The sequence below is a fragment of the Ptychodera flava genome, chromosome 7 (genome assembly GCF_041260155.1).
Source record: "Ptychodera flava strain L36383 chromosome 7, AS_Pfla_20210202, whole genome shotgun sequence".
Lineage (NCBI taxonomy): Eukaryota > Metazoa > Hemichordata > Enteropneusta > Ptychoderidae > Ptychodera > Ptychodera flava.
In genome coordinates, this window is record NC_091934.1 from 33,500,262 (window position 1) to 33,525,152 (window position 24,891).

A 24,891-nucleotide genomic window follows, 5' to 3' on the forward strand; every position below is an offset into this window, starting at 1 on the left:
TTCGAATGTTGAAAATGTGGAGTTCGATAGTTAAAAATGTTGAGTTCGATTGTTGAAAATGTTGAGCTCGAAAGTTCAAAATGTGGAGTTCGAAAGTTGAAAATGTGGAGTTCGAAAGTTGAAAATGTGGAGTTCGATAGTTTAAAATTGGGAGTTCGAATATTGGCCTTGATTACGCGCCATAAGTCACAGTATCTCAAACATGGCTTGCTAACAAGCCTAGTTCTTATAATAGTGGATTGCCTGTAAACCATTCTTTAGTACTAACTGGCTTACTGGCAAGCTGAAGTGTTCTTTACTTGGCATGTATATATGCCGTATCAAAACCCAAACTGGCATGCACAGAAACCAGACTTGGCATGCCAGAAAGCCAAAAATAAGCCAAAATTCACAACTCGAAACAATCCGTTTACTAACAAACAAGCCGGTTTATTTTGGCTTGAATTTAGCTGGCCGGCAAACCAGAAAAACTTGCAGTGTACCGTGTTAAAAATTGTAAGATTTCTTAAGAAATAGTTTTCTGAGTGTCTTAACCCTTGACCATGTTCGACAAAGAGTTATTGGACGTTTTACGTTCTCTTTTCCAGCTTTTGGATAACTTCTCAGCGATTGATCCGGCGCGCGTTTTTCTGAGCGAAGGGGCAATCGTACCGGGAAATGCATGGTGATCGAAAAAATCGTGCTCCATCGTGCTCCGATGACCGACAAGAATAGTTGACCCATCGATGCAAAGCTTAAAACATTCTCCATACTACGGATGGCAAGGTAAAATTGAAATTTGACCCAAAATAGGCGATTTTGTCGACAAATAACTTACTGCAGATTTACAAGGGTCAAATCCTGATTTCTAGGAGCGGTACCTGGCCTTGAAAATCATTCAAAGATGTAATTTCTGATGTACTAACCAATTGTATCGGTCACCATCTTGACCGTACTAAACATTGTGCATAACGTCTACATCTACAAACTACGGAGTGCTAAAATAAAGGGTGAAATCAAGCCAAAAAGTTCCGAACTCGTTGCAATCTACGAGCCATGGTTAGCATGGTTAACTATTCATGACGTTGACGACGGCAGGTTCGCTGATTGGTCAATCATACTATCCTCTATATGGATATTACCCGGACTGGTTACTGGAAACGTATTTTCAGGCGCACAATTAAAGTTCATCCACTATACTAAGGTGATTATACAATGGCTGTTGTCATAGGGTCCATTCACTTCACTGACATTCGTATAGTCGTGCAATGGCTGGTGCTAGGGTCTAAAGTCTGTCCTGTCGCTATGACGATGACAGTCTATCCAAAAACTACTGTTCACACAGAGTTCTTCCAGACGATCCTCCCTGTAGGGTATGTCTCATACTCTGAGACCTTTAAAAGTTCATTGCTGTCAATACCAAAGTATTCAAATACATGTACCTGACAAAAGACCATCCACGCTGTCTTGGATTTTTTTTCTTGGTAGTAAAACTGATAATCATTCCTAAACGTACGTCCACACCAAAGTACTGTCTTCAATCAGTGAAAATCAGTAAAGCATTGCAATACATTGTGGGTGAAGACGCTCTCAATGAAATTCCACACATGTGTCATCACACTCAACAACACCCAGTAGACCTAATCACATGACTTACAATCGTAACCAGGGTTACACATGTTTAACATTATTTCAACGTCATATCTCTAAAAGGAGAAAAATGGACGCAACTGAGCTGAGGAAATATTGTCTACTTGGAGAAAACGATGTCATCGCTGTACGAAACACGAAAGACATTCTGGAATTAATGTCACTTGACAAGAGTGACAATCTCTTGGAGATCGGATGCGGAACTGGGGGTCTGTCGAAACACCTATCTGGATATGTGAAATCTATAACGGGTAAGACACTGTCTGCTGCTTGATGCGAATTTGAAATGATTAATTGTTAATGACATGTCTTCTTTTTCAATTTAAATGCATATGAACTTGGCAAATGTGTGTGACAAAGTGATGATTTTCGCCCTGTTATAACCAACAAAGAATCACATGCTATCCAAATGCAAAACGATTAAATCCGTGGCATTTTCAGATCGAAATCACAGGGGAATTTTGAAAATGTGCTATCCAAATCGCGTTTCGTTACGGAATTCAGGATTATAGAAATGACGTTTAAGGGCAACCTTTTAAATAAATCACCGTGACTTCGGCAACAAAACAAATCACAATTACTTGGTATGCGTAGTAAGGCATTTGTTTCCTATATTTGAACAAATAAATGCTAACCTTGTATTTACACGGGTGAAATGTCAATATTATCCATACGGTGGTGGCTTTGGTGACACGTTTATTTATTTATTTATTTATTTCGAGAACCAGCTCATACACCAAAAAGCATACAGAAAAAAAGGGGGACTGATAAACTATAAAAAAAACTATAAAAACACTAAATCATGAAGGAAATTAAAACTGACAGACAGAGAAAACTTTAAAAGCAGTCGGAAAACAGTCTTTTCCAGAACAGGCTACCACACATGATATATGTATTGATAGCAGCACTAATAAGAGAATTTTCACTATTCATCAGCCTCATATAAAATTTCGAGCGTAAAGTGCGCTGTTTACTTTCGAAAGTCAAAATGTTGCTCTGTACAAAAGTGTTCGAGATACTTAATCTTCTGTCAATACCAAACAAGATTCTAAAACCGTTGTTATAAGCAACGCGAACATTATTGATACACTGATTTGTGAACTTACTCCAAAGATGTGAGCAGTACATAGAAGTACAATATGTTATAAAAAGTCTCGTTTTGACAAAGTACGAACAGTTCCAAAACTCACGGATTAACATGTTAGCTCTGGCATAAAACAACCTCATTTGACGCTTAATATCATCATTATCATCGCACTTGCTGTTGAAAATGACACCAAGATAAGAATGCTTATCTACAAAAGAAAGCTCTTTGTCATACAAGTACACATGCGGTATCTTACGAATATTAAGCATATTAGGCAAAATGGCAAGACACTTAGATTTCAAAGCATTAAAGACAATATCATGGTCATTAGCATATTGAGTACAAATATTCAAGAGGTTGTTGATACCCTTTACACTAGGACAAATCAGTACTATATCATCAGCATATAACAGGTGATTCATGCACTTTCCACCGTTTACTTTAAACAAAACTGAAATATTGAAATTTGGCGTGTGGCTTATCTATTGGCATTTTTCAGGCCATCCAAATTTTAATGCAGAAGCAGAAGAAAGAATATTTGAATATGGTCGACTATTTCATTGTTGTTTAATTATCAAAGCACCGATATTATATATAGTCCGGGGTATTTCGTGAGCAGCTGATGACGAAGGAGATGTTTGAGACATCAATAAGTAATAGCTCGAAATCCAGAGTATATTCAAAGTTCATATTAACTAACTGAATAGAGGCAAAAGTATCGCTTTACAAAGCACTTTGTGATAATCGAATATTGACATTTGGTGTTGAACAAGAAGTTTCAATTATTCCTGGTGCATATCTTGACCTTGTGTCTCACTAGTACGTTTCATCAGTCACGTCTGGGGTAATTAGTATTTTGGCTATAGGCCTCCGTCATTCAAAAAGTTCAATGGTATGTTGATAAAAAGTAGACTTTGCAAGGTACCAATCACCGGTTGGACGTTGATGCAACCTGCAAACTGTCACTATACAATGGTAACGTCTGAAAAGTGTTAGTTCCCTCCATCTTGAATGATGGATGCAAAGTTAAATGAAGACAGGAAAGATGCCACTACTCTTCGCCAGTTTGTGATGATGATGAAAACTAACCTGATGGATTCAAAGGAACAGAAAAAGCCACCGCCTGCGTCCCGCGTACCAAAAGAACACTTCTGATGACGAAGTGTTGGTCCGAAGGCGAGACGTAACCGCATCGAGTTGTCGCAAGTGTTCATTAAGCACTGCTGAAAAGATAATTAAATCATCAATATACACCAAAGCATAATGGTATAACACATTCCTAACACTGAATTGCATGGCACACTGTGGACAATTACTGTTGGCAATTTAAGAATATTAATGTTTGTGCTAACAATAATACCTTTCGCTAACTTCTACCTGTGGACTTCTCTTGGGGCAGTCGTGTCGTTTGCCACGAAGCTAATTTTATAACCTGCCTCAAAACTGTACATACTGATGTTCATCCAACAGATCCAACTGGTTGCGCTGGCCCTCTACATAGCCATGGAATAATTTCACTACAAACAGAAGGGAAATCGTTGCGCGAATGGAACCGATGTCATGCCTGGACAATCGAATTCTGACAAATAGTTCAATCGGGCGTAAGAAGACATTGTGTGTGACTTGTCGACTAATTAAATCACTCGCGTATATTTTTTACGCATATCCGTCGTAATGATTTATTTGTGTTCAAAATTTTTCACTTTCCTTTAGGGTTTGCGATCCTGCATGTTTGACGCGATGACGTGGAGTTTGTCAGCGTCTGGAGGGCTTCACACATCAGCCAAGACAAGACAAAGTGTGGTCAAATACTGATTTATTTTCACGACAGCTTTACCAAAATAATTAATATTTATGAAACTTTTCAAATTGGAAATTGACAGTGGTTCGCGGATCGTCCATTTCCATCATGCAGTAAACACATCAAAATTTAAATACACTGTCACACCAATGAAAATGCACACCAATGAAAATGCAGTGATAACCAAGCGAATTTTTTATCTTCACCAGTCGTGTATGTGTGTTTTGCTCTTTCCGAATTTGTACGCCTTCAACTCAGATTGCTTCCAATAAATTTTGCTACAGATGAAACAAGTAATGACGTCAGTGGTTTCACGATTAACATTATGAACGCGTCATTAAATTTTAGAAAGGACGCACAACCTTTGTAAATTTAAACTCTGTTCCATAACATGGCATTGGTCGAAATACGTCTTGCAGAAAGATTACACTAAGCAAATCGCAAAGGAGATCTCGGCGATTGACCTAGCTGTACTTCCAGGCAGGTTTGAGCAGTAGTGGCCACAGACCGTAAATAGGGCACTCTTTGCCTGAAGTACGACCGTTTTTCGAAACTTTAAGGCTGTAGTTGCGTCGGTATATCAGGAGTTCGCTGCTTGCGATTTACTGGTAAATTTGTTTTACCGACGTTCCACACTAGGCATTAGTCGCGATTTTCCAAAAATCTCCTGCAGTTATGCGAAAGTATACAATGACCTGTATCCTTCATTCGTGGTCTTCGATGTAGATCATACACTGAAACAGATTTTCCGTTTTCCCAAGGTAGAATTGAGGTCGGCGGAAAGATATATTTCCTGAGAGAATCTAGGTCTCGGTGGCCCATCGATCATGCGTGAAGGCGATCGCATAGACAACCACTCAGCTAGCTGTCTTTATTTCATGACCGACCTCATGCATGAAACACGGCACACAACTGTCAAAAACGTCAATTGAGTTCCATTTTCAATGAAGATATCTCCCTTCAGTGTGGTAGTTGCTTGTTTAAACAACGAACGTGACAACGAGAATAAAAAATTCATTTTGTAAAATAGGGTTCGTCGTCCGCGCTAGAACAAAATGGATATTTTCATGGAGTTACAAAAGCCCTTTAACTGTAAGCCTTTTAATGAAGCCTTTGGTGATCGTTTCCACAGGCGCTCGGCACATTGCTAAGTCCATCGTCTGAGTATAACATCTAGGATATATTCCTAATAAACGTGGATATACAAATTTTAAAGGCCGGAATACTGGAAGCACATTCACGCTGTGTCCATTTTATCCCTTTTTTAAAGCTAAATTAAATAGCATATGAGCACTTCCAGTAGTTGTGCTTTAATGGCAGCATTCTCCTAAACCACTGTCTTTGACACATGTATAGATATAACTAAAAGCGTCAGAGGCAGAAAGCAGTTACTAGTGTCAAAGCATTTTCTTCTACATGTAGGGTCTGTGGTCTGAATCAGCCTTAGGGGTTGACCATTTGACATGGGGGGGGGTCTGGAAGATTTTCAAAAAAAAATTGCCAGCAAATGTCAATGAGAAAAAAATAGCCAGAGATGGCTTGACAAGAAAAAGTTTGAAAGTGGAAACAAATGTACAATGGATCAGGTAATAGCTTTTTATGCAGGAATAGTTTTTTCATGCCCTTCCCAGACGTAATTCCGAGCAAAACCAAGTCGTGTTCTGAAAGAAAATCAATAGTAAAGGTGCAAAGTGCAGCTTCATAAGTTACTTGCGATAAGCGACAGTACACTGATGACCGGTTGTTTTCACTGACCAGTCAGACCCAACAAAAGAACTAGATCTGAGTCAATGTCTGCCATTTTTTCAAACGACTGTTCAAAGGAGGATAAATGCAAGACACAGTGAAGGAAAAATAATCATTGCAAAAAAGTGCTAACAAAAGACCAAGACACCAAAAGGTTGATAGTATAAATCTTCATTGGCAATACATATCATACTCGGTATAAAATTAAACGATATCAACAAGAAACCTGTGCTGAGACAAAGATGAACCTGCCCCCACCGCCGGAGACGGACATGACCACTGTTCCCTATGCACGCGTCGGACATCTGAAGTAGGGCCTAGTTCATTAGCATACATCGTATATGGGACGGTCACATGTAGACACCATCTTCAGAAATCGTGAACTGAAGGTACCGCTGTCTATATACACTAAGTAATTTCTCCTCTACGCATAGTTCCTTCCTGGTGTCCCTGTCAGATCTCACAACCTGCAATCAATCTCTGCTGAGTGGTCTTAACGTGCATGAAACCAGTTATTTTCTTGCCACTGGTATGCTTTAAATATACTTTGTTTCTGGGTTTTCATGGAGCAAGCGGCGTTTTTGTTACCCTTGGAAGCTCGAATGGCACTATGAATCGCCTTCGTTTGTATTCATTTATGCAAATTATATAAATGAGCATTGTTTCGGTATAAAAGGGTCAAAGTCGGCCATTTTTCATGAATTTTGTTTGATACAAGACATTACTTACATTTTTTGACATGTTGAAAGATAATGAATGGGTGACCATGCATACATTCAATCCCTGTTTTAGACAAATTAAATGAAACCATGGCGAAAATAAATTAATAACTGCTTTATTGACACACTTTACCCTAAGGAAAGGGTAAACATCGTCATACATAGAGAGAGCCTTAAAGTGGCTTGCCTGTAAACCAGAATTAGTCAGAAATGGGTTTGTCAGTAAGCCACACAGCACTAATATTGGCTTATCTTCAAACCAGATGGAACCAGAATTGGCTTACTGTTGAGTCAGAGAAGTGTGATATTGGTTTATAGATAAGCCACTGTTCAGTATTATCTGGCGTATGAGCAAGCCACTATGGCGCGTAATCAAGGCCAATATTCGAACTCCCAATTTTCAACTATCAAACTCAACATTCAACATTCAAACTCCCAAATTCCAACTATCGAACTCAACATTCAACTATCGAACTCAACATTTGGGATTCCTATTCCCCATTTTCAACTTTCGAACTCCACATTTTCAACTATCGAACTCAACATTCAACATTCAAACTCCACATTTTCAACTATCGAACTCCACATTTTCAACTTTCGAACTCCACATTTTCAACTTTCGAACTCCACATTTGGGATTCGTATTCTCCCTAGGCATCCCTAACTTGCTTCATTGTAGTTAACCACGTTTTTCCTTCTGGGCCATACTACGTCAGAATGCGTCATAGATATGTCACATGACGTTTCGGAGTTTTAGAGTTATTCCTATGTGACTTTCTAGAGGGTCCAAAAATATGAACCGGAAACACTTTTGATGCGATAACTTCAAGATTTACCGCCGACCTCCGCCATCACTTAATTCGGTCGCTATCATGTCGTCCAATGAAAAGAGTATGCATGCGTGGCTCACCATGGCTTATTTTAAAATTAACGACTCCCTTGTCAATTTCCACATTAACAGCCAAAACACAACTCAGACACTAAACACACCAAAGCACATACAGGACGAGATGGCTGATGTGTGAAGCCACCTTCCCTTTATTTCACCATGACCACTATGTTCAACATCATGTATTTCACGTTGAGCGGCTTGCACTAGCTGGACAATACGCTCACTACACATTCCAATGCCACTTAACTGTGACAAAAGTCTAACAAGACTCTCACACCTACATGACATATATCTCCGTCTGTCGGGCTGGTCAAGGTCAAGTAGCAGCCTAGACAAACTACCACTGACGTGGTCACGAACGAACTTGGTGTCGTCCATGTTCAAAATTAACTGCGAGGTCACCATGTGTTTGGGACTCCCTAACAAAGTGATAAGTAGTTTCATGTAAAATGACACCGACGATTTTTTAAAGTCGTATTTGACTATATGTATGCTCATTTTGGCTTGTGTTCGCTGGCTAGTGGTCTAGGGGGACCTATGACTTCGATAGTTGAAAATGGGGAATACGAATCCAAAATGTTGAGTTCCATAGTTGAAAATGTGGAGTTCGAAAGTTGTAAATGTGGAGTTCGAATGTTGAAAATATGGAGTTCGATAGTTGAAAATGTTGAGTTCGATAGTTGAAAATGTTGAGTTCGATTGTTGAAAATGTTGAGTTCGAAAGTTGAATGTATGGATTCGAAAGTTGAAAATGTTGAGCTCGAAAGTTGAAAATGTGGAGTTCGAAAGTTAAAATTGTGGAGTTCGAAAGTTGAAAATGTGGAGTTCGATAGTTTAAAATTGGGAGTTCGAATATTGGCCTTGATTACGCGCCATAAGCCACAGTATCTCAAACATGGCTTGCTAGCAAGCCTAGTTCATATGATAGTGGATTGCCTGTAAACCATTCTTTAGTACTAACTGGCTCACTGGCAAGCTGAAGTGTTCTTTACTTGGCATGTATATATGTCGTATCAAAACCCAAACTGGCATGCACAGAAACCAGACTTGGCATGCCAGTAAGCCAAAGATAAGCCAAAATTCACAACTCGAACAATCCGTTTACTGTCAAACAAGCCGGTTTATTTATGGCTTGAATTTAGCTGGCCGGCAAACCAGAAAAAAATGCAGTGTATTGTGTTTAAAATTGTAAGATTTTTTAAGAAATAGTTTTCTGAGTGTCTTTACCCTTGACCATGTTCGACAAAGAGTTATTGGACGTCTTTCGTTCTCTTTTCCAGCTTTTGGATAACTTCTCAGCGATTGATCCGGCGCGCGTTTTTCTGAGCGAAGGGGCAATTGTACCGGGAAATGCATGGTGATCGAAAAAATCGTGCTCCATCGTGCTCCGATGACCGACAAAAACAGTTGACCCATCGATGCAAAGCTTAAAACATTCTCCATACTACGGATGGCAAGGTAAAATTGAAATTTGACCAATAGGGGATATTTGTCGACAAATAACTTACTGTAGATTTACAAGGGTCAAATCCTGATTTCTAGGAGCGGTACCTGGCCTTGAAAATCATCAAAAAATGTAATTTTTGATGTACTAACCAATTGTATCGGTCACCATCTTGACCGTACTAAACATTGTGCATAACGTCTACATCTAAAAACTACCGAGTTCTAAAAATAAAGGGTGAAATCAAGCCAAAAAGTTCCGAAGTCGTTGCAATCTACGAGCCAAGGTTTGCATGGTTAACTATTCATGACGTTGGCGACGGCAGGTTCGCTGATTGGTCAATCATACTATCCTCTATATGGACATTACCCGGACTGGTTACTGGAAACGTATTTTCAGGCGCACAATTAAAGTTCATCCACTATACTAAGGTGATTATACAATGGCTGTTGTCATAGGGTCAATTCACTTCGCTGACATTCATATAGTTGTGCAATGGCTGGTGCTAGGGTCTAAAGTCTGTCCTGTCGCTATGACGTTGACAATCTATCCAAAAACTACTGTTCACTCAGAGTTCTTCCAGACGATCCTCCCTGTAGGGTATGTCTCACACTCTGAGACCTTTAAAAGTTCATTGCTGTCAATACCAAAGTATTCAAATACATGTACCTGTAAGCAGAGTCATGTCAAAAGACCATCCACGCTGTCTTGGAATTTTTTTCCTCGGTAGTAAAACTGATAATAATTCTTAAACGTACGTCCACACCAAAGTACTGTCTTCAATTAGTGAAAATCAGTAAAGCATTGCAATACATTGTGGGTGAAGACGCTCTCAATGAAATTCCACACATGTGTCATCACACTCAACAACACCCAGAAGACCTAATCACATGACTTACAATCGTAACCAGGGTTACACATGTTTAACATTATTTCAACGTCATATGTCTAAAAGGAGAAAATTGGACGCAACTGAGCTGAGGAAATATTGTCTACTTGGAGCAAACGATGTCATCGCTGTACGAAACACGAAAGACATTCTGGAATTAATGTCACTTGACAAGAGTGACAATCTCTTGGAGATCGGATGCGGAACTGGGGGTCTGTCGAAACATCTATCTGGATATGTGAAATCTATAATGGGTAAGACACTGTCTGCTGCTTGATGCGAATTTGAAATGATTAATTGTTAATGACATGTCTTCTCTTTCAATTTAAATGCATATGAACTTGGCAAATGTGTGTGACAAAGTGATGGTTTTCGCCCTGTTATAACCAACAAAGAATCACATGCTATCCAACTGCAAAACGATTAAATCCGTGGCATTTTCAGATCGAAATCACAGGGGAATTTTGAAAATGTGCTATTCAAATCGCGTTTCGTTACGGAATTCAGGATTATAGAAATGACGTTTAAGGGCAACCTTTTAAATAAATCACCATGACTTCGGCAACAAAAAAAATCACAATTACTTGGTATGCGTAGTACGGCATTTGTTTCTATATTTGAACAAATAAATGCTAGCCTTGTGTTTACAGGACTTAAATGTCAATATTATCATGCGGTGGTGGCTTTGGTGACACGTTTACTTTAAACAAAACTCAAATATTGAAATTTGGCGTGTGGCTTATCTATTGGCATTTTTCAGGCCATCCACATTTTAATGCAGAAGCAGAAAAAAGAATATTTGAATATGGTCGACTATTTCATTGTCGTTTAATTATCAAACCACTGATATTATATATAGTCCAGGGTATTTCGTGAGCAGCTGATGCTCGAAGAAGATGTTGGAGACATCAATAATTAATAGCTCGAAATCCAGAGTATATTCAAAGTTCATATTAACTAACTGAATAGAGGCAAAAGTATCGCCCTACAAAGCACTTTGAGATAATCGAATATTGACATTTGGTGTTGAACAAGACGTTTCAATTATTCCTGGTGCATATCTTGACCTTGTGTCTCATTAGTACGTTTCATCAGTCACGTCTGGGGTAATTAGTATTTTGGCTATAGATCTCCGTCATTCAAAACGTTCAATGGTAGGTTGATAAAAAGTAGACTTTGCAAGTTACCAATCACCGGTTGAACGTTGATGCAACCTGCAAACCTTCACTATACAATGGTAACGTCTGAAAAGTGTTAGTTCCCTCCATCTTGAATGATGGATACAAAGTTAAATGAAGACAGGAAAGATGCCACTTCTCTTCGCCAGTTTGTTACGATGGTGAAAACTAACCTGATGGATTCAAAGGAACAGAAAAAGCCACGGCCTGCGTCCCGCGTACCAAAGAACACTTCTGATGACGAAGTGTTGATCCCGAAGGCGAGACGAAACCGCATCGAGTTGTCGAAAGTGTTCATTAAGCACTGCTGAAAAGATAATTAAATCATCAATATACACCAAAGCATAATGGTATAACACATTCCTAACACTGAATTGCATGGCACACTGTGGACAATTACTCTCTCGTCCAGTTTAACCGATAGGTATTATTGTTAACACAAACATTAATATTCTTAAATTGCCAACAACCAAGAGCGTCCATGTCGGTGACCCATTCTTGTATTCCTTTGCTTTGTATCACATCCGTCTGTTGAACCAAATCTTCTATGCGCTGCTGAATATCAACATAGTGCTTGTCTTGCTGCTGGTTTAATGGTACTTTTACTGTTTCTGGTACTTCTTGTTCTTGCTATTGTCGATTTTACTAGATCTCAGTATCATATAGTCATGCGGCTTCGGTTACTTCGGGTTCTCCACCAACTTGTTACGGTATTTTCGTCGGGAGCATGAGTTAAGGCACAATCTGGCTCCTCATGCTTTCTTTAAACTGAAGCTGGCGCACAGGTTGTCGATTTTAAGCACAGCTGTAGGTCTTTATTAAGAAATGACAGTGTCGTTGTATTCAGGTGTCGAAAATCTATTCTCTATTCTCTACAAAGTTACACACTTTCTGAAAGCTCTAGAATTACAAAATTGTCTTAATCATACAATGGAAACTGTGATCATCTCACGGAATAACCGTCAGTCTTCAATGTTCCATGAGATAACGCAAGATCATACCATGGAATGTCAAATTTTCAAATGTTCTCATTCACGGTTTACAGCTAAATGTGTTACTGTATTTATTTAACTGGACTCAATTCTTGGTTTAATAAGAGATATACTGATGATCAGTATTGCTTATGATACCGTCCTTGGGTTTTCGAAATAGTTTTAAATGAGGATTCTGTAAATGTTCTGCAAGTTTAGTATCATGTTATCCATATTATTATCCTTATAAAATTCAGCACGTGTGACGACGGGTTAGGGACTGGACAAAAATTACCGGAGGAGGACTAGTGCTTTGAGTAGTGGGTCGGCATTCTTTGCGCAAGCATTATGAAGAGTCATGAACTTTTGCGCATGCATTTGGAGGGGGTCTCCATATTTGTGAAACTATAAGAAGGCACGATGTCGAAGATTTGGTTAAATGACGGCTTCTACGTCGAAGATTTTATAATCAATTTTGGAATTTCATCCACAAACATAAAATCACGATAAATTGAGGTTTATGGGACAGACCATTCACGACCCCCTCCGTCCACAAATCTAGATATATTTCTATATCTGTACATTCATATGCGTTTGATAATTGATACAAATACACTTTACTGGACGTGGGAGGTAAGAGCTGCAAGTGTGTACAAGAAATTTGATTTTAGAATTTCACCGAAAATGTTAACGCACTGGTAGCAAATGAATAAACATTTTTTCCAAAACAAAACTAGCTATATCTGTGCACTTATAGATGTTCGAAAGATGGTATAAATTTAGTTGACGAGAATAGGATGGTTTCGAGTGCATATGTGTAGGCCAACAAGAAATTTGACTTTGGAATTTTACTGAAAATGTTGATTTACTATTCATTGGCCCGTGGGTAAACTATGAATAATTGCTTACTGATACAAGACTAACTTTACCTGAACTGTTTTACATGAATAGATATTTGGTAATTTGATGTTAATGTAGGCCCACCTGATTACTATAGGCTTAATTTGAACAACACATGATGTTCGTATTTCACCCAAAAATATCATTTCTCTTCCGTTGGTTGTCCAGAGGTAAACTATTAATTATCCCCCAAAGTTATATACATATATGCATATATTGTTAAATATCGACTTTTGGGCTGTAATGAGTTTCTTGACAATCACTAATGGCGCACTCTCTTCAATTACGTGGTCAACTATAAATGAAGGTTGACATTACAGCTATTGTTCCGTTTCATTTTGAACAGCCAACTGTAATCAATATAATTATTTATTGTGATATTTGATCTCTTTTTTATCGAATTCATTAAAATCTTGATTGAAGGCGGTTATTTTTAAAGGTTGAAAGTGTTCTTTGAAAGGTGAAAGGTCAAACGGGAAATTTTTGTGTCAACTAAGATGTTATTGATGTGTTCTGTTACATACAAGGAGAGGGCCTCTGTTTTTGTGCATGAAAATTGGGGAGGGTCACTATTTTTCGTGTAAACACTTTTGAGGGGTCACTATTTTTCGTGCAGCTTCATTTTGCTCTTTTGTTATATCTGTCAAGTCCTGGCATTAGGTAAACAATTAAAAACAAACAAATAAACAAACAAACTAGCAAACAAGCGTATAAACATAGCCTTTATAGAAATTTGAGAACATGTTACGAAAAGGAAATTCCGTGTAAACGTTACCCATAATACTTTTTCATGAATGTAACAGTAACTTAGAAAAATTATTTACAGAAGGTCACTCGGTCGTACAATAGCAATTTGAAGGGGAACTCACACGGATATTTAGGTTACAACAAGACCAAAAGTGTAACTAAAAAACTCAATCTGCTCGTTTTTATGTATTATCGCTGAATTATCATCCTTCCAGCCTTTGACGTTTCTCCTGAGATGATACAGGAAGCGAGACAACACTCTCCAGATGATAACATCGAGTATCACGTTGCTGATGCCAGGGACTCATCAACCTACGAGAGATACGGCGCCCTCTTCGATAAAGTGGTCGCCAACTATTGTTTACATTGGTTGGAGGATCTATCGGCATGTCTACGGGGGATCTGTCATTGCCTAAAACCTGGTGGTAGATGTTACATAACCATTTGTAGCGAATACCCTGAAGATACATACTCTAAGATAATTGCGTATTCGAAGAATCCTAAATGGCAGGAATATATGCAGGTAGGATGAGTCACCTGTTATAGTCACTGACAATAAATACAACATCACAGCATTTTCTTTATCTGGTTTCATCTACGTGAATGAATAAATGAACGAATGAATATTTGAGTGTTGAGTGAATGAATGAATAAATCAATCGATCAGTCTATTAATCAATCAATTAATCAATCGATCAACCCATCTGTCTGTCTGTCCGTATGTATATCTGTCTGTCTGTATGTATTATCTATCTGTCTGTCTGTTTTTATGTATGTATGTATGTATGTATGTATGTATGTATGTATGTATGTATGTATGTATGTATGTATGTATGTATGTATGTATGTATGTATGTGAGAAATGGAGTAACGCGCGGTAGTCTGGTTCATGGCAATGGACATTTGAGTCTAGGCTTTCAAAAGCAAACATGTCACGAAACAACAAGACTGCCAGTTGCGTATACAGATAACTCACAAAGCAACAGATGCAAACAATAGAATATAATACATAGCAGGTGAATGAGATACGGCACTTCTGTATGAGCCGTGTACATGAATGAGTTGTTTTTTCTTCTGTCCCTTTCTACTAGGGATACGAGCTGCTCTATCACCAATTTAAAGGCAATGAAGACGACATGAGGAAATTGCTCCAAGACGCGGGATTTAAAAGTCAATGTATAGATTGCAACGCATACGTTGAAGAATTGGCCCTCGATGAAACAAGAGCGAGAGGTAATAATTAAAGGGCTAGTAATGCTATTTTTTGATGATTTTTTTCATTATCTTTATTTTGTATAATATGCTAGTTCTTATTGTACTCTCAAAGGAAAGTTGAAATACCCACTTTTAAGCTTGTCCACAAGGCATCTATATGTAGAAAATGCAGTGTTATTGTTTACATTTCAATTCTAGTCCGGACAAGAATTAACTTGCCAACAATAACAACGCAGTTTACACATATACAAGCTTACTAAGGTGTATATCAACAAACTTGTGGGGATAAACAAGAAATTATGGTTGACATTCAAAACAATAATTGTGAAAAAAGTCATCAAAAATTAGCATTCCTGGCCCTTTATTTTTTTTTATGATAATAAAACACAGTATATGCAGCAGTTTGATAAATGATGAATTTATTATTCAATGAGCTAGAGCACCTGCCACAAGATTGTCATTAAAATCCACGAGCAGACGGTTCTGTTCACCTAGTACTACCACCTTCTCTACGAATGCTTGCTATAGTATGTTGCTTTATGGTAAGTGTAAGTCTGTAAATATGCATTATTTTTCTCGAATAGTTACGTTGATAAATTAATTGTCCATGAAAAGATACTGATAATAAACAATGGATAAAATTGCATGCATTCTTGCCGGGCCAATGACTATCCCTTTCTCAGTAACCATGTCTATGAGTCTATAAATATCTTTCCACATGTCACTGTACCTGTGTTCTTGTTTATATGGCTCTATTCACCGAATTATCTGTCTGTCTGTCTGTTTTACTCTATTTTGCCAGCCGACTAACTCACCCGAATCTTTATCTTTTATTTTTTGATTCTATAAACAGCATATTGCCGTGCTTTTATGGGCGCAAAGGAGAGAGTGCCCTATGAGAGACAAGAAGAGTATATGAATGAAGCTTTCGAGTTTGCAACGAAACTTTAAACTGATGGAAGTTACATATTGACCTGTAAAATCCTCTCTGTTGTTGCCGAAAAATGAAGAGAATAGACAATCGAATGTTATATTGTCATGACTTGGTCTTTGTTACCCCGTGCGAGTAGAATATGATAGAGCGTCTAGAGTATAGACACGACAGACTTGTGCACGATTAGATGTATACGGACTTTTTTCTTTGTCAACGGCCGCTGATGTAGAAAAGCAGATCGTCGACAGTCTCTCGTGCCTTCATTTCCCTGAGTACAACTTTAGCACTGCCTCGGTGGCAAGTGCCGTAGAATTTTCTTTTCCCAACAACCGAGAGGTGGAGGTTCGAGGGCGAGTGCAGGTTTAATATTTGCCCAGCGAAACTTTCGTGCTGCTCTAACGGGCAAAGGCCACAACGGCAGAAATGTACAGGCGGCTGTCGACAGTCTAATAGGCGAAATTAAGGCTGCTCAATCAAAATTACACAAGTCTATACTATCGTAACCATACTTGCCTTCATTCCTAAATTAAAGAGGGGAGGATGTCGTCGAAACTGCGCCTGAGCAACTTTTTTGTTTACAAACAATGTATTTCATGTGCGATATCTAGGTGCATAACGTCAACATAGCTGCAAAATTTACAATGTGGCCTACATTAGGACTAACATGATTAACACGATTGGAACTAATTTGGGATAATTGGATTTTCAAATTTTTTGAATTTCCCAAAAGTGTTAGGTGCCTTAGAGCTTAATGCTGCAATAATACAAATTACTCATAAAAACAAGTGTGTAATGTAAAAAGAAAAGCAGATGAGATTACATTTATAGATTAAATCGACATTACTTCATCATCCAATTATCCCAAATTAGTTCCAATCGTGTTGATTTAACTTTCATATAAATCGCCAAGATAACATACCTTGGGTCGTTTGGGTACCATATGACTTTTGTACACAGTTCCGACGATCCCCTCCCTTTAAATTTTACTATGTACATCATGATAAACATGTTTTAATTTTTACGAATCGCCAACGTACCTTGGACGGAGTATTTATATTCATAGTGTGGGTCCCATACGACCTTTGAGCGCAGTTCCGACAACGCCCTGAAGATCTATAGGAGTTCATTCAGTCATAAGTTAACACAACCCAGAAAATGATTAAACAGGCAATGATGGCATATGCAATAAGTTACATTTCAAAACACGCTCTTAAAATATCATGATTAGTTATTCGTTATTGAACACTTTCAGAAACTATATTAATATTATTAGAATCAACTGGTACCTGTATTATTCTTTCATAGAATTCAAACTTCTTGTGTGTTTGTGAAGACATACGTTTTGTGTCTCTGTTGATGTACCGACATTCACTTTTTTGTCTAGATTATATCACAGTCCCTCTATATCACTGGGACCGTGATTATATGTAAATTAACCTGTTTTCGGGTGTTTTTATTACAAACTTTCCATCAAAGTACACATCGGGGTTGATGACCGGTAAATGTTACCAGACCTACTTATACACACAGGTCGATGATGACGCAGATATAACATTATGATAATTGTTGACCAGGATCGCACTCAATCGTCACTACACCAACAATGTATTGAAGTAGTCGGCTATCTACTCATGACAATCTGATGAAAGTGAAATGCGCCCCGGGGACAGATATTCGGGCTCTCAAAGTTTTTCAATATTACTCTTGTCAACTACTTGTGGGAGCTCATTTTAAAGCTCCTGGTATAAGAAAAAATTCACCGTCTTCGTTTTTTTGAAAGTCGAAAACATCTTCCCCATAGAGTTAACACAAAGATGGTGGCCATTTTGAATTTCAAATATCGGTAAATGTTGGGTAATTTGTTTCTCTTGTGCCAAACTTTGCATGGTGACCCCTGATTTTTATGCTTTGAAAGAGAATGGTTGAAAGTTTCCTTGAGGAAAGTTTGAGCAAAACTGCAAGTGTTTTACTGTCGGGGCGCACACTAGGATTTTTTGCTGTTTTGGTATAGTCCCGTCACTACGTCGTCAGTAAGGCGATTATTGGCTGAGATAAACAGCAGAGAACAAGCAAAGGAGGACACGTCTCCATCCTTACATCTGCATGATCTGATTTTCATCAGATTGCTGTCTATTATGACGTGACCCATTTTGTGTGGACCGTTTGAATTTCGATTTAGAAGACGTGTGGGCTAACAAGATGTAACTATTAATGCTAGAATTTGCATGCCTAGTTAGCCTATGGGAGAAGGTTGTCATCCGTGCAGGGCAAAACTAAACATTTTTTTGGCAATCATGCTGAAAGTTGAAATGGTCGAAAGCGGGGAAATTAGGGGCAAAGGACTGTGTAGTCGGCGCAAGTTCCGAAAAGTATTCTGTCAAATTTTTGAACGCGAAAAGATTTGCAAGCCTGAATTCTGACACCCCTACCCCTGCCAACAAGATAAAATAGTTCACCCCTAATGGGACGAAAAAATACTGTAATCCGGGTTCTGATGATCTGCAAATAAATATAGGCCCGTGTAACATTCTGGACTTGCTGTAACTGGCCAATCAGTGGGGAGTAAACGGTGCAATTGTTCGGGTACACGTTGCTTCACTCTATACACGACGCTGAGAATTGGCACGAAAGATACTGAGTTCCAAATCGAGGTAAGGAGTTAAATCCCGTTGGTCAGCCTTTTTAATTTCATTTTCAAGAGTGATTTCGGTGTATCATCATCACCTGATCATTGACCTATTGCATAGGCACACTATGTTTTACAATACGCATATATAAATTGCCACGGTAGTGCAGCTGTATCAACGCTAGTTACTTTCATCACAGTTGTCCATATGTTTGCCTTACGACAACAGAGCCAAAGGGCCTTAAGACGTTATTAATTAACAATTGACAAAGGTGAAAAAAATTATAAATTTATTGGTAAAAATTTAGTATTTCTGTCATCATTGCATGCTTACAAAAGTACCGAGCTGCACTGGAATCCTGAATGATGATCAGTATTTATGCCAAACTCAAGCAGTTGCAGTAGACACCCTCAGAAATATGGTGATGTAGATGTAACATTATATTGCACAGTAAACTTTGTTCACGGTCACAGTACTCTCTGGGCACGGAAATCTCCCTAAGCAGTTGTAATTGTTATCAACAGTATTCATCATAAATTTAACAATTTTTACACTCTTGCTACACTAATAACGCCTTATGGCCATGTGACAGAGCTAGATTATGAGATTTGGTTAAATTCAGTGATTTTGTACAATGTAACCATTTCAGTGCGTTGTTACGCAGTATAGTGCTACCTTTTATGTGAAACGCTTTGAGCTATGACGACCACAGTACAACTCTGTATAGGGGAAACGTTCGGGTTGCTGCATTGGCCTATCTATGCATGGGGTGAGCCCAGTGAACTATAGCTGGAGTGAATGGGGCGGTACCTGTTTGGAGAAATGGTAGGGGTGAGCGGCCACACATAAAGCCCCATACCCCATTTTAGACCAAAATCCGTTATTTTAGGATCCCATTTTAGAACTCTATAACCTTTTACAACGAACACGATTGGAACTAATTTGGAATAATTGGATGATGAAGTGATGTCGGTTTAATCTGTAAATGTAAGCTCATCTGCTTTTCTTTTTACGTTATACACTTGTTTTTATGAGTAGTTTGTAATATTGCAACATTCAGCTATAGTGCACCTAACACTGTTTAGAAATTTGAAAAATATGAAGATCTAATTATCCCAAATTAGTTCCAATCGTGTCCAGTGTAAAAATCTATACAGTCGTTATTTACAGAGCATTATGTAAAGCTAAGCTGTCGTACGGCTGGGGCACTAGCAAAGTCTTTATGCACTGATGTTTATAACCCCACTTTAGACCACATCACTGAAAAAGCCACCCCAATGGAAGGCACGTATATCAGGTATATGCATTTGCAAGTGATTGAAGTGACCCCCGGGTGTGTGTGTGTGGAATGATGCACGGGTGAAATGCTACTGTGACGGACACACTAATCTTTTCAATCCTTCAGTCAGTTTTATGCTCTTGACAGGCACAAGCTGCAGGAGAGCTCCTTCATGTATGGAGTCAAAGCACGATCTCAAAGCTTCCACAACTTCTCGTGATGTTCAGGGCCTTCCCCTGTGAAAAATTCGGTAAAAACTCTCTGAACGGCGACAAGTACTAAAAATAATCTTGTAGTTGTGCTGCTGTTTTTGCCTGGAAAAATTCACAAAATCAAACTGAGAAGAAAGTCTATGCCATACTCCGGGGTAAAAATGCAGAATGTGCGCATGCGAAAAAGGTCGCATTTCATCATACTGACCATATAAGTTCGACATCTTATGTTGATTCTTATCCAAGGATTGGCCTATGAAATTGAAAAAAGCATGTACAAACAGTGAAACAATCTAAGAGGTGTTTTGAATTTGCTTTTTTACGAAGTAAAACTGTCGGAACATCCTAAGTGGGAGGGCGCGAGAGGGGTTGTCCCCCTCTCATGCATGGAAAACTTAGAGAAATTTGTGTGTGTAATGGTGCACTCTGAGAGGTGTTTCACTTTATTTTGCACTTGGTAAAATTATTTGAAAATGATATTGGACACTGTGTTTTTATGACATTTTTGCATGATCAATGTTTGAGTCACAGTATTTAACAACCAAACAATGACAATACATTTTGTAAAAAACAGTTCTCTGTTAACTAGAAATTGAAGACCAAAGAACATGCAGGAATGGAAAATATGTGACCTTCTTGTGTCATTTATCCAGCTGCAAGCTTCCAATGAAAAGGCTGAAGACAATTAGAATATGTTTTTGTGGTATAAATTAAGGATGAATTCACAACAATTCAGTTTTGTCCTAGATCCTGTGAAAAATTTGAGTGTGCAATGTTGCAGTCTGTTGCAATCTGAGAGGTATTGTCACTTTGCTTCTTACTAGTTAAACTGTTAGAACATCCCAAGGGGGAGAGCACGAGAGGGATGTCCCCCCTCTCGCATCTAAAATTTTGGGAAATTGATGTGTGCAATGGTACAATTTGAGAGGTGTTTTCAATTTTTTTTGCACTAAAAATTGAGCTACGCCCCCTTCTTCCTCTCCACATTTTGAGCAACCCCTTGAAGTTTTCAATTTTTGAGTAACCCCCTCCCGTTCCTCCGACCTCCAGGCCGTAAATAATGACGGCTTATTAAATAGTAGTTAACATCACTCTGATAACTATTCGCTTCGTCAAGTGTCCGGCCACTATCATTTGATTAACTTCATTCGTCTTTTTTCACATGAAGCAAAATGGACGCAGTCGAGCTTCGGAAATACTGTCTACTCGGAGAAAATGACGAAATCGCTTTACGAAATGTGAAGGATATTCTTGAAGTGATGCCACTTGAAAAAAGTGATAAACTCCTGGAGATCGGATGTGGAACTGGAGGACTGTCGAAACATCTATCTGGATATGTGAAATCTATAACGGGTAACTACAATTTCTGCTGTATGATTCGATATTTGAAACATTTCTGTATTCAGAATTAAAGTGGATATGATCAGGGTTCAAGCTTATATCCATTTAGAGGTACGTACACCTTAAACAGATGCATCTATTGAAATGGGGGTTTTTCTTTGTACATCATAACTAAAAAAAGTGACAATCCTATGTTGTTGTTGACATTTGGACCGTTTTGGCTTTCTATAAAATCACTTTCTGAATAAAAAGGTTTCATAAATCAATATAACTTCACTTGTCAGATGGATAGATAGAAGTTTAAATGATAACAAAAAATGCATAATATCTGTTAAATGATTCCAAGTGAATACGAAAATATAAATTTCCCCTCAGGGGTGGTGGTCATTTTGAATTTCAAATGTCGGCTATTTTGTAGGTAATTTTGTATTCTTTTATATCGAAAGTTGTACGTTTATAGTCTTCTAAGTTTATAGTCTTGATTTTGAAAGGAAATCGTGAAAAGCTTTCTCGAAGAAAGTTTGAGCAAAGTTTAAGTCTATCAGTTTCGAGGCCTCCAAATTTGGACTGCGCCACTGACAGCTAGTTTAACGACGGCAATTTTTATCTCAAGAAGTTGCAAAATTGCGAAACAAAACAAAAATTGTCAACGTCATTAATGGACTATCACTCTTCCAGCCTTTGACGTCTCTCCTGCGATGATACAGGAAGCGAGAAAACACTTCTCGGGCAATAACATTGAATTTCACGTTGCTGATGCCAGGGACCCATCCGCCTATGAGAGATACGGCGCCCTCTTCGACAAAGTAATAGCACACTATTGTTTACACTGGCTGGAAGACCCTTTGGTATGTTTACGAGGGATCTATCATTGTAGTTCTCAAACCTGGCGGTAGGTGTTTCGTCAACATGCAATGCGAGGTTGCTGAAGATACATTTTCCAGCATAATTGCGTATCCAATGAATTCAAAATGGGCGAAATACATGAAGGTAGGATTAATAATGCTAGGTAACACAGCGCCCTCCACGATACAATTAGCAGAGGGAAGTAGTCATGCAACTAAATCATTTACGATTGGTCTATTTTTGCGGACAAACAGATACCAAATGTTTTGTAAATGTATCTCATGATAGGGTTTTGAGTATATTTTAATGTCACTGCTCATTTGAAGAATAAATCCGAAAAAATGCGAAATATTTCTCGGTAGGATAAAGCTTGCTGATAAAGAGTTGACATGAAGGCATGTGTGTTTAATGACGGAATATAATATATTCCGTCATTCATCGGACCCGGGTCTCTGATGGCTGACTCTTCTCTTGTCTCTATCCTTTCCCGACAAGGATACGAGTGCTCCTACAATGCGTTCAAGGGCACTAAAGATGACTTCAGAAAACTGCTAGATGAGGCGGGATTCAACAGTCAATATGTAGACTACAAAACTTACATCGAAGATCTTGATTTGGATGAAACAACGGCCAAAGGTAAATCATTTGAGAGTGGTCATTATTTTTCCTACAGAACTTGCGATACGAAACTCAAACTTTCTGTCATGATCGCAAATATCCATAACTGAATAAATTAAAGTATAAATACAAAAAGTTTGCAAATGTAAGTGGGAAGAGAGATTGCCGTAACGTAATACACCGTATTTCTTACAAGATTTCGTTGTTTCTCAAGGCATATAATTATGGTATTATATTATTAATATTCATATGGTGTATTGCTATTGTTATCTGTCTCAAAGTTAGTATTCAATCCTTTATCATATCTTGCTCAGTTTCTCTGTTCATGTCTGCCGGCCGGCTGTCCATCAGTCGAGCATCTTGTAGTTTCTCTATCTCATGCTGCATGCATGCAGGCATGTATGCATGCATGCATCCATCCATCAATACGATCAACTTCATCTATCTACGCATTAAAATTTATTTCATTGACAGCGTATTGTCGTACTTTGATGGGCGCCAAGAATAGAGTTCCACGTGACAAACAGGAAGAGTATATGAACGAAGCGTTCGAGTCGGCGACGAAGCGCAAAACCGAAGAGGGGAGGTGCATTCTGACCTCAAAATTGCTCGCTGCAACAGCGCAAAAATGAAAGGGGATAAACAGAAGATTCACTGCTAGTAACAGTTTATCTTCATAAAGCTGCGATGTCATCGCCTCTTTTCAGTTATTATTGATACTCTCTGACTTCCATTCTCAGGTTCTCAGATTCTTAAAGGTAGAACCACAGGTCGATTAGGCATTATTTGTCATTATTTTCCTATTATTATCATCAAAAATGATTATGAATATTGATAAATTATTAATATGTATGATATAGAATATTAAAACTTTTTTGCAAACAATCCGTCTACTTTGTGTAAATACCGTCTGGAAACCAAATTGTTGTGATACTTTTGATCATTAATAAATTATGATTATGTCTGGAAACCCTATTGTTGTGATAATTATGATTACTAATAAATTATGATTACTAATAATAAAGTCACATTTTTCACATAGTAATCTCTACTTAGATAAAAAACCCTCTCGAAATCCATATTTAGTTCATGATATATGCAAAAGCATACAAGTGACACCATTGCACAGGTTCAGTCTACAGCGAGAGTTACTACACAGTGTATATACTCTCCGTGGTAACTCTCGCAGTAGACTGAACCTGCATGGGCAATGGTACCAGTGTCACTTGTATATTTTGGCATAGATTGTGAAACTATGTAAGGGTTCACCAGAGGGTTGTTCACATAAGCAGATTACAATGTGTAAAATATGATTTCTTTAATCATAATCATAATTTATTAATAATCACAATTATTACAGTAATGGGGTTTCCAGACGGTATTTACACAAAGTAGATGACATTGTAAAAAAAAGTTTTAATATTCTATAACATTCATATCAATAACTTATTAATATTCATAATCATATTTAATGACAATAATGGAAAAACCATCACAAATAATACCTTATCGACCTGTGGTAGAATGCGCCTCGGGGACAGATATTCCGACTCAAATTTTTATAATCCTTTTATGATCTACCACTTATGAGGACCCATTTTAAAGCCCCTGCAGGGAGGAAACATTTCACAGTCGTAGTTTTGTCAAACATAGAATTTTTTTTTGCCATTGAATTAACACAGGTGTGGAGGTTTTTTCAATTTCAAATATCAGTAAATGTTAGTGATTTGTGCCTCTAATACGAACTTCGCACGGTAACCCCAAATCGTTATTCTTAATTTCGTAAGAGAAGGGTTGAAGATTTAATTTATGGAAG

At 38.1% G+C, this 24,891-nt stretch overlaps 1 protein-coding gene across 1 annotated transcript in view; it reads left to right on the top strand.

The window, feature by feature from the left end:
• The window catches only part of LOC139137339 (protein unc-93 homolog A-like), a 53,504-nt gene extending 48,695 nt beyond the window's left edge, over positions 1-4,809 (top strand). Inside the window, exon 5 of the mRNA XM_070705376.1 lies at positions 4,247-4,809. Coding sequence (XP_070561477.1) covers positions 4,247-4,299 — 53 coding nt within the window. The 3' untranslated portion in view covers positions 4,300-4,809. The remainder of the gene's footprint in view (positions 1-4,246) is intronic.
• The last annotated feature ends 20,082 nt before the right edge of the window (positions 4,810-24,891 follow it).